General features: G+C 37.9%; 1 protein-coding gene across 1 annotated transcript; it reads left to right on the forward strand.

Moving 5' to 3' along the window:
• Positions 1 to 5,163: 5,163 nt before the first annotated feature.
• On the forward strand, positions 5,164 to 6,401 carry LOC133032344 (uncharacterized). Its single transcript, XM_061106262.1, has 3 exons — positions 5,164 to 5,497; positions 5,575 to 5,722; positions 5,834 to 6,401. Exons 1-3 carry the CDS (start codon positions 5,164 to 5,166, stop codon positions 6,399 to 6,401), a joined length of 1,050 nt encoding a protein of 349 aa, XP_060962245.1.
• Positions 6,402 to 11,696: the final 5,295 nt, after the last annotated feature.

The following is an 11,696-nucleotide window of genomic DNA, read 5'->3' on the forward strand; positions in this document are numbered from 1 at the left end:
ATAAACCATCCCAAACTACTAACATACTAAGTTGTGATTTCTACTGAGCCAAACACCGAGTTCCAAAATACCGAGCACCGGAATGCAAAATTATGCAAACTACTATATGACATAAAAATGCATCTCTGAATTCAATAATAACAGTATAATAAATTATTTAAATAGCTATAAATAATTTTCATAAATAATCATGATTAACTGCTAATTTCCAAATTAAACTAAGCGGTCTTTACAATCTAAGCCCAAAAGCAAACATATAGGCTCACACAGGTCAAATAATTTGGATGGACCCTATCATGTTTCTAGGTTTACAAAGATGAAAGAAATTGTAAAATTTACCTGTTACAAATTATTTATAAGATCTATTGACAATTGGACTATGATTAAAATCAAATCATTGGTGTTATACCTGAAATTCGGTTGACAATTTAGAGGATGACACGTGTCAACCTTGAGGGATACGAAGCAACATTTATAATGACAATTATATTAAAAGATATCAAATGGAATAACTCATTAAATATGCAGAGTCAATAGGGTATATTAATAACTCGCAGACTTCATAGTCTCTGGCGAGACAAGGATGCACAAACTATTGACTCATGTATAAATGAGAAACCATTTTGCGTCAGAGGATATAACTGTAAAGGATGACATCGATAGTACATAGTGAGGCATCAACCTCGCAATGTGTAGAAAAGTGTTGACGAGACGTGTAGGCTGTTAGAACACTTAGCGTATAATATACATTATACTAACTAAATGTAACAACTTGAAGGACGTAAATGATGGATAGCGAGGGATCCATCTCGCTATAGAAATGCATACTCCTGGTACCTTCACTAATCAGCTCCAGACATCTTTCAATGAATTCCACTGCTACGTCGCGTCAGCTCTCTCAGAAAGAAGCTGACATTCAAATGATGTTGGCTACTGAAGTTCACCCTGTCACCAAGAACTGCGATTGTCAGATGGAGCATGTCTTCAAGCGCAAAAATGACTAGATTTACATTACTAACCTCGGAAAGACATGGGAAAAGCTCCAGCTCGCTGCCAGGGTTATTGTTGTTATTGAGTGTTCAAGCACCTAGCGAGATGTCCCGGCGAGGTACACTTTGCAGTGTATCTAAATCCACATCAGAGTTGACCCATTAAAAGAGGTTAAAATCATAGCTATATGATTTTCAAATAATAACTGCATTTATTTACGTTGGGCATAATTAAAGCCCACAATTTCAAGGAAATATTATTATGGGATTCGTATCTGAATGTAATTAACTGCCACCCTATGTCATTATAAACAGGGGCAGAATGTACAGAAAAAGGGATAAAAAATTCTTGAAAGAAAAGAACCCTAGTTTGTATCAGAAAAATCTGAATAAGATTGACTCGTGGACTATGCAGAGTTAACTGCAAAACCACGTAAAAACTTGGTGTTATTTTTGCTTTATTATTCTTTCTTAGATTTCTATCAATTTCTATGTTGATCCTATCACGAAAATAGGCTTATTATCGTTAACAAAATTCTGCGTTACCAGTTTGGTGCTTTTAATGAGAGCCTACGTGATAAAAGCTCCACAAAAATCCCTCCTAACCAAAAGAAAAATTTTCTTCATGGAAGATAATGGTGAAAACGATAGTATTTAACCTGAAGAGACTACTGATCGCACTGGAAAAGAGTCGGCGGGCTCAGGGAGGTCTCCTAATTCACGAACAACATGATCTATACGATCAACATGTTCGAGAAGAAACCAACATGAAAGTGACCAAGACCTAGAAACAGGGAATGTGGAGCCTAACACGAATGTTGGTGGTTCTACATCCATGAGAGATGGCGCCTATGACCCACGAGATATGTATCGTTGGTTGAGTTGGAAAATTGTCAACTCTAGTGACGTTTAGAGGAGGCAAACCAATGGAATACTGAGGTTGAATGGGAGGTAACCGCAGCCAGGGCGGCTTAGGAAGACAACACTCAAAACCAACCTGATCCTGGGGTGAGGAGGCCATGAGGTAGACCTCGTGGCTCACAAACCAGGAGGTAAGAGATAGTACAGGGGGACCCTCAAAACGCTCAGGAAGAACAACCTGGGGAAACTAAGGATGCCCTTGAAGATGAGCAACTGAATAACCTGGCACATCATCAAGAGGTGCCTCGGAGACCCCAGAGATTTGCAACCCAGGGGAATGGAAACTGTGATTTACCAGAATCCTCTCGCAGGAATGCGAGCAGAAGGCAACCGCGTAGAGGGAGTAGGAAATCCCTCGTGGTAACGAGGGAGATCCTGGGACTCAACCTAGGGCAGGTGGGTTGCCACCAAGACACCGTCAATGTCCTTCTTGAACTGATAGGGAAGGGGCGCATACGAATCCTAGCAGGGGCATGTATCAACCCATTCTCAAAGGAGAAGGCCGGTGCATGACGAGGCCAGTTCTAGTTCTGGACGTACAAGAACTCATAGTCAATCTACGCAAGGAGGGGATAGAACTTGTCGTAGTACTGATCGAGAGAGTACGGGCAAAAATAAAACTAAAAGTTACTCAAGGACAAGGTCTGTAAGTAACTATGATTCACAACAATCGGATCTTCGTAATCAACTAAACCAGAAGAAGCCTAACTTACGCCAACAACTTGACCAAAAGCAAGAGGATCTTATCTAATTACGAATCAACGAGTTGGAGGATAAGTTTAGGAGATACCAAGACAGGCAATTTGGGAAACTTCGTGGTTACGACTCAGACGAGGAGCCCGAGCCTTTCCATTTAGACATCATGAGTGCAGGATTACCTTAGTGATTCAAAAACCCTCACGTCTCGTCATACGATGGGACTACAGATCTGGTCGCACACATAAATAATTTTAATACTATCATGCGAGCCAAAAATGTAACAAATAATTTATGCTGTATTTTATTCCCTACCTCACTAGTTGGGGGAGCGAGCAGTTAGTTCAACAAATTTGCCCATCATTCAATCACCTCTTGGGAACAACTGTCAAAAGGCTTTAAGAAGTAGTTGCAGGCAGCGAGAGACAGGCGACCTGAGGCGTCTTCTCTTACTAACATAAAGCAGCAGTCGGGCGAGACGCTTAAGGCCTACCTGAGTCGTTTTAGTATAGCTGCTGCGAGAGTTAGAAATTTGAACGGTAGTATCCAGCTTACTGCCCTTAAGGCAGGGATCACGAGCGATCTCTCAACTGCTGGAGGTGAGCTGTGGGATAACTTGCTGGGTTGCCCAGTGAAAAACATCAGCGAGTTCAATGAGAGGGCTTAGGTGTTTGTTCGAAAGTAGGAAGCAAGAAAAGAGATGAAGTTGTTAAAGACTGGCTCGGGAAGTAAACCTATCATTGTCTCTACAAGTACCGTCTAGAGAAAGGTTGACAATCCAGAAGGTTCGAAGATGAAAGATGACTCCAAGGAATAAGCCAAGGAAAAGAAAAAACAAAAGAAGCACGACAAGTACGTGCTAATCTGCACAATTTATACCGAGCTTAATGAAACTCGGGAAAATTTCTATCTCGTACATGAGCACAGGGTCGCATTTCGTGAACCTAAGCCCGTGAGGCATGCGAGACATAAAATAGATGCAACAAAATTTTTTAAGTATCACAAGGACATTGGGCATACGTCAGAAGAATGTCGTCAACTGAAAGACGAGATAGAAAGCCTTATCACGCGAGTTTACTTCTGGCAATATGTGAATCGACAAGGCGATGGACATACCAAGCCAAATCCGCCCAATAACCCAGGCAAACAGGGACTACAACCTCCTCCTCTTGAAGGAGAGCATATTCTGTTATCTCAGGAGGGCCACATCTCGCTGGAGAAAGTAACAATGCCCAAAAGAGATATGTAAAGGAAGTTAAGAAGGAGCAGTTTGTTTTTGCTCCAGAATCTTTTAAGAAAGCTAAGACTGAGGAACCTCCAATTGTATTCTTGGAGGAGGATGCAAAGCATGTGAGATACCCTCATGTCGACCCACTAGTGATTACCATCCAGCTCGCCAACAGAAGGATAAAATGGGTGCTGGTGGATAACGAAAGTTCAGTGAATATCCTTTATAAGGATACACTGAAGCAAATTGGGATAAAAAAGCAAAATTAATACCTTGCAAGGTAAATTTTTACGGATTTACAGGCGACAGTGTTGCCAGTCAAGGAATAATTGAGCTCCCATTAACTTTGGGCGAAGTGCCTTGAAGCACCACTATAATGCAAGACTTTTTAGTGTTGACCTGCCATCAGCTTACAACATATTGCTGGGTCGACCAACGTTAATTGGACTAGTTGCAATTAGTTTAATTAAACACATATCCCTGAAGTTTCAGACATCGATAGGTGTAGGAGTGGTGCGAGGTGACCAACTTCTGGCTCGTGAATGCTACCGCATAGAGCTGTAGAATAGAAAGGCCGGTCACCAGCTAATGGCAGTCACGACTGAAGAAGGCGAGAAGCAAGATGAAGATCTTGATCCTCGGATTCAATATGAACAAAATTTATTAAAACCAATTGAGGAATTAAAAGAAGTTATTTTAGATCCAGCAAATCCCACAAAGTGTGTATTCTTTGGGAAAAACCTGGATGAAAAACTAAAATAGCAACTAATAAGTTTTTTGAGGGAAAACCAGGATCAGTTTTCCTGGAGCCATTCTTATATGATAGGGATTGACCCTAAGATTATCTGTCACCACTTGAATGTGAACCCAAACTACCCAGCTAAGAGACAGAAGAGACGATCCTTGGATTCTGAGAGACAAGTGGCACTCAAGCAGGAAGTGGATAAGTTATTAGTCAATGAATTCATACGCAAGCCGTTTTATCCCTTATGGATATCCAACCCTATTCTCATCCCAAAACAAAATGGAACTTGGAAAACTTGTATCGACTTCTCAGACTTAAATAAGGCGTGTCCAAAGGATTGCTTTCCACTACCAAGGATCGACCAGTTAATGGATGCAACTACTAGGCACGAGCTTATGTCGTTCATGGATGCATATTTTGGATATAACCAGATAAAAATGCATATCCCTAATAAGGAACATACAAGCTTCGTAACCAACATGGGGCTTTATTGTTATAAAGTCATGCCTTTTGGTTTGAAGAACGTTGGGGCAACATATCAATGACTAGTGAATGAAATGTTTGCGAGACTGATATGAAGAAACATGAAAGTCTACGTCGATTATATGTTGGTGAAGTCGATAAAAAGTGGAAATCACACAACAGACCTTGTGAAGTGCTTTGAGATATTGAAAAAGTACAATATGAAACTTAACCCGAAAAAGTGTTCCTTTGGAGTTTCCTCTAGAAAATTTCTAGGATTCATAGTCAACGCGAGGGGCATTGAAGCAAATCCTGAGAAGATCAAGGCTTTGATAGAGATGCCATCACCAACTAAACTGAAGGAAGTTCTGGCCTTAACGGGAAGAATGGCAGCACTTAACAGATTCATCTCGAAATCAATTGATAAGTGTCTACCATTCTTCAACGTATTGCGAGGCAACAAAATGTTTGAATGGACAGAAGAGTGCGAGGAGGCCTTTAAGAGCATTAATAGGCATTTATTACACCTCTAGTTTTGGCAAGACCAATAACTGGAGAAACTTTACTCCTCTACTTGGCTGTCTCGGACAATGCAATTAGTGCAGCAAGAGTGCAAGAAGAGGGAAAGCACCAGCAATCTGTTTACTATGTTAGTAAGAGGTTACTGGGGTTAGAATCGAGGTATCACCCTCTTGAAAAAATTGCCTTATGCCTATCCATGCATCTCGCAAATTAAGGCCATACTTCCAGGAACATTCGATTAAGGTGTCAACTGATCAACCCTTGAGACAGGTTTTTATCAAAACCAGATGCTTCTGGAAGATTGATAAAATGGTCAATTGAACTGGGACAGTTTGACATAACTTATTACCCTAGAACATCCATCAAGGGCCAAGCCTTGGCAGCTTTCCTGATAAAAGGAATAACTCTAGAGGAAAATCCGCTTGTTTACCGAGATGCGGACACTTGGAAATTGTACTTGGATGGAGCGTCCAATGAGCATGGCTTGGGTGCAGGGGTGATATTAATTTTTCTAGAAAGCTTCAAGTTTCACTATGCATTAAGATTTCAATTCGTCAGTTCAAATAACGAGGCTAAATATGAAGCCTTGATCGCTTGTTTGAAGATAGCTGAAGTGTTGAAGGTTAAAAATCTTGTATGCTATAGTGATTCACAATTAATTGTAAATCAAGTTCTAGGGGAATGCCAGGCTAAGGGCATAAAAATGGCAAAGTACCTAGAGAAGGATCGGAAGAACTTGGAAAAGTTTGATTATTTCAAAATCGAACAAATCCCAAGAGAACAAAACTCTAATGTCGATGCCTTAGCAAAACTAACCTCGCAGAATGAACTGGATTAATTGAACTTGGTACCGGTGGAGGTGTTAAACGAGCCAAGTATATGTGAAAAGGAAGAAGTTGAGATTATAGATAGCTCGCCTACCTGGATGACACCTATAGTCAACTATCTTCTCAACGGGAAACTTCCAACTGACGAAAACGTGACACACAAAACTCTTGTATATAGTGCCTCGCTATACAATAGTAGAAGGCAAATTATATCGAAGGGGCTATTCAGTGCCTCTCCTACGATGTGTTCTTCCTGCAAAAGCAAACGAGATCATTAGAGAAATCTATGAAGGCTTTTGTGGGGACCATGTAGGTTGGCCAAGCTTGTCAAAGAAGATAATTCGACAAGGATATGATTGGCCAACAATAAATAAGGACACACACGAATTTGTCAAAAAATGTGATAAATGTCAGAGATTTTCACATATACCTCACATACTACCAACGGAACCGAGGATGATGACCTAGCCTTACCCATTTACAATATGGGGGATTGATTTGATTGGGGCACTCCCCACAAGGCGAGGAGGAGAAAAGTACGCAGTGGTGGCTCTCAACTTCTTTACAAAGTGGACAGAGGCTGAACCTCTAGTTTCCATAACTTACAAAAAAGTTCTCGACTTTGTTGTCAAGAACATAATTTGTAGGTTTGGAATACCCATTAAGATAGTATCTGATAACGGAACTCAATTCAATGGTGAATTATTCACTAAATTTCGCGAGATAAATAAGATTATTAAGAGCTTCTCGTCAGTATCCAGGCCTCATGCGAATGGATAAGTAGAAGCTGTTAATAAAACCTTGTAGGATACTATCAAAAAGAAGTTGGACGCTGCCAAAGGTAGATGGGTCGATGAACTACCTCAAATACTTTGGGCTCACAGAATAACTGAGAAGACAACAGCAGGGCATACTCCATTCTCGCTAGCATTTGGCTCGGAGGCAATGCTCCTAGCATAAGTCAATATTGCGACCCACAAACTAGATTTCTATAATCAAGTAGAAAACCAAGAACTATTGAAATTGTCCTTGGATCTACTTGAAGAAAAGCGTACTGAGTCACAAATCACTAATGCAGCATACCAACACCAAGTGACAAGATACTTCAACAAGAAAGTGAAGAAGAGGCTCTTCAACGTTGGTGACTTGGTGCTAAGGTGAGTATTTGCAAATACGAGAGATGCGTCTGCAGGAGTATTTAATGGAAACTGGGAGGGTCCTTATGTGATCAAGGCAATAGTAGGAACCGGTGTTTACAAGTTAGCACGGCTTAACGACTGCTAATAAAAAACCAATGGAATGTGGAACATTTGCGACCCTACTAGTAGTAAACTAATGCTGTAACTTCTATTTCTAATGTAATATTTAGAACTTCAATTATTAATGAAGTTGAATCATTTTTCAAGTAATTACAAAGTTTCATTCTTTAAAATTACTTGAGGGGCATATATATGTAAGTGTATAATTAACCGGAATTCATCTGGAAATACATGATATATTACAAACCCACTACACTTTAAATTTTTTATATTTTTAAAGTTTTGATTAAAGAACCTTTCTTGCAAGAAAGGAAATTCAAAGATAGCAGTTGTAAATGAGATATAACTCATAAAAACAACATTAAACTACATGTGAAGCTGAATGCTAACAGATCGCATTTTGTAGGAAAGTACTAAATGAGACACCAAGGTGCCTTAAAAAAATACTTAAACTTAAAATATGAATAGAAGGCCTAACTATTCATATAAGCAATCAAAAATATACAAAGTGAATCATTAAAAGTATATTTAAGTAAGCGTATAATTATCGCTTCTCGGGTGCAAGGAAGCAATCCAAGTTCATCACTTGGCCATACCCTACTATAGAAAGCAAATCAAGGGTTAGCATGATTGAATGAAGAAATTGCTAATTTTTGCTGCAACTAATGTTAGAATTCTATTCTTTTTATGTGTTTATTTATCGTTTTATGAATTTTATATTATAGGGTGGTAGATTATAATGTATATAATCAAATATACTTGTTAGTAAATTAAGATTCTAGTAAAAAAATGTTCTAACAATTGGCCTCAGAGCCATGGTAATAATTTAATTTCAAGAGAAATATGTTCAAAATGATTTTAAATGTTTCTGATTGGATTTAGATGTTTTCATGTTGAGTGTTTGTGTTTTGATGAATTTTATGTGAAATTACATGTATTTATATAAAAAATATTTTAGTTTACATATTCAGTGATTAAAATTTTTTAGAAATAAAGATGATTGAATTTTAAGCATGTTAGGATTTTACGGAATCGAATTTGGGTCAAAATTTGAACCAAAACTCAAGTTTGAGTATGGCTGGACAAGCTTGGGATGAACCAAGGCATCCGTGCATGCAATTTCAAACCTGAGTGAGATTTCTTGGTCTCGTCTTGGGAGATCCCGAGCACATCCCTCTCATCTTCGACCCTTTTGCACGCATCCCTCTCGGGCGTGATAGAGATTCTCGGTCTTGTCACCCTCCGCACAGCCAAGAATGTCGGGCCTTTCCTCCTCCTTCTGCACGCAAATGGGTTATCCCTTGGTAGCCCGTTTGCTAATTAGTAACTATTTTCGACTTGTGTGATTTTTAATTGAAATTCCTTTTTTTAATAAATAATTACCGAAAAATTATGAAAAAAGTGAAAAGTTATATTTTTTAATTTCGAATCTAAATATCAATTGAAAATTAATAATATTTAATTTTTTAATAGATTATTATTAATTTATGATATTAAAAGGGTTAAAATTGATTTTTATTTTTAGATATTTTTGAATTGTGGCTTGCATTTGAAATAAATTTATTTATTAATTTTATTTATCCTTTAATTTATAAGATTAGATATTATCATATTAGAAATATTTTAATTAATTGGTAATTATATCATTTTAATTAAAATATTATATATTAATTATCGTATATGCTAATTAAATACTAATAAAATTTAAAATTTGTTTTAATATGTTTTAAATATCCTAACCGTAATTGTTTAAATTCAAAAATTAACATATCTTAATATTATTTTTCTTATTTGAATTATAAGAGAAATATGATATTACAAATATATTACTTTTTTTTTTTTGAATTTTAGACATTATTTTTTTTTTTTACTTATTGGTTGTTTAAAACATTAAAAATACATTCAAAAATACCTATATATTTTGTAAGAATTTGAAAATACTTAAAATTGAGATATTTAGGGTTGTTTTAAACCCTTTATTATTCAAAAGTTATGTATTATTATCATTTAGTGAGAACCCAATAGAATTCAAGTGTGTATTGAAGGTAAGCCCTAGGTATTCTTCCTTTTTTTTTTCTTAAGCTTGAATAGGTTTTGGGTTCGTTTAAGCATGAAATTTGGAAGTTTAGGTTCTGTTCGAACCTAGGTTGTTCATGGTTGGTATTCTAAGTTCAATTGAAGTGGTTTAAGGTTTACTTGGGTAGTTTTTGTTGGCTTTTAAAGGCCTTGAGCAGGTTTGAGTTCAAGAACTCAAACTTGGCTCAACAATGTTATTGTTCAAATTCTTGAGTTTTAACTACATTTATTGCATGAATTGTGTTTATTGGCATGTTGTGTTCATTGACATGTTGTTAGGTGTTATGGAGAGTTGCATGTAATTTAGGGTAAAATTGAGCTTGGAATTAGGTGTTTTAGGATTTCTTTAGAAAAACGGTGCACCGTTTTTTCAAAAATGGTGAACTATTTTCCAAGGCAGGATCTCAGTATATTGTTTACCGTTTTGGGAATTCGGTTTACCAGTTGGGGTGTTTTCAAGAACTCCAAGGTTCATGTTTTCTCGATATTTATGGTATTGCACACTATTTATCGATAAGGAAATTTTTAGTTTTGAATTTAACACCTCAAGAGTTTTTTGAGTAATAATTACCTATTTTACGTAAATCTGACATAGGGCCTCCGTTCAACAAGCAATATTTCCATTCAGGTTGATCGACACACTTGAATTAAGAAACGAGGTAAGATTAGTATAAAAGATATACATATGTGCATTTAGTATACATGAACAATATATGTATATAAACTACCAACACTAGTATGATTGGAGTACAGAGTATATGTGGTATAGTGTAATATTACAGGGTATGACATATCGTTATCAACACTAGTACGGGATGAGTACAAAGTGTATGTGGTATAATGATCAGTTTTACTTAGAGTACGAACAAACCCAACCAAATCTAGTATTAGAAAGATACTTAGTGCATATGGCATAGAGAATGTACTTCTGCTAAGAACGTTCTTGATTCATCTTATAAGACTTGTATATAGGTGTATGGGGGCCTAGCTACAGGCCGATCATATGTTATATGTTTATTTTTCTTACTGTGTTTGCTGACTCACATGTATCATTTCATGTGTAGGTAAAGGAAAGACAAAGGCTTAGTGTTATCTGTATTTTTGCAAGCATGACACGTGGAGATTAATTGAAGAAGGCCAAGAAGACACCAAGCCGCCTAAACACCTCTCTTAGCAATTCGGAAGAATAAAAGTGCCAACCTCGTGGGAAAGGTCTCCCTGAAAGAAGTCTCCCCGAGCACTGGCCACGCGAAAGGTATCCGGAGCTAGTGCCTCACTCCCTTACGGAAGACTTAACCTTTTCGATCATGCGAAGAGTATGGATCTTCTCTAACCGAGATACGCCAGTCTGGGGTACGCCTTTGACCCGCAAAAGATCAGCCCACACGTTGCAGGCTACAGACCTAATGACAAGGCTTTTTTGTGTACGATGTCAGAGGTTGTCTCCCACGCCATGCTAGCATGCAGAGCATGCATGGCCATGTGTACATGCCCAAAAATCTAACGGCTAGGGATGAGGGAAATTTAAATGAGAATGGCTTTGAGGCGAGATGCATCTAAAGACCCACCAATACAGCCAATACAATTTGACATTGGTAAAGACCACATGGAAAATATGCCACCTACTAATCCAACGGTGGGGGTTCATCCCTATGAAGATCCATCCAAGGTAGCCCATGCAATGGAGTTGGCCTATAAATACTCCAAAGAAAGCATAGGAAAGGGGATCCAGACCTTTTCTTGGGACCTTCCCCATCAAACAAAAGACTCATTCACCATCACCTCAAGCATACACGTTTTTGTAACCCTACCATTAACTCCAAATATTCCTACTAAGCTTCCTCTTATTTAAGAGGAACACAGTGGGAAGGATTCATTGTCCATCGTTCTTGTATTTGTATAAACAAACACCAGCCTAAGAGCCTAATGAAATGGACTCGTAGACTAAGGATAGTTAAAGCCTGAACCATG

This window comes from Cannabis sativa, chromosome X (assembly GCF_029168945.1).
Source record: "Cannabis sativa cultivar Pink pepper isolate KNU-18-1 chromosome X, ASM2916894v1, whole genome shotgun sequence".
In the NCBI taxonomy this organism is placed as follows: Eukaryota; Viridiplantae; Streptophyta; class Magnoliopsida; order Rosales; family Cannabaceae; genus Cannabis; species Cannabis sativa.

Coding starts and splice junctions, on each gene's coding strand:
- LOC133032344 (XM_061106262.1), top strand. CDS start 5,164: ATGAAAGTCTACGTCGATTATATGTTGGTGAAGTCGATAAAAAGTGGA. Junction 5,498..5,574: donor ATTCTTCAACGTATTGCGAG/GCAACAAAATGT, acceptor TTACACCTCTAG/TTTTGGCAAGACCAATAACT. Junction 5,723..5,833: donor TTACTGGGGTTAGAATCGAG/GTATCACCCTCT, acceptor CCCTTGAGACAG/GTTTTTATCAAAACCAGATG.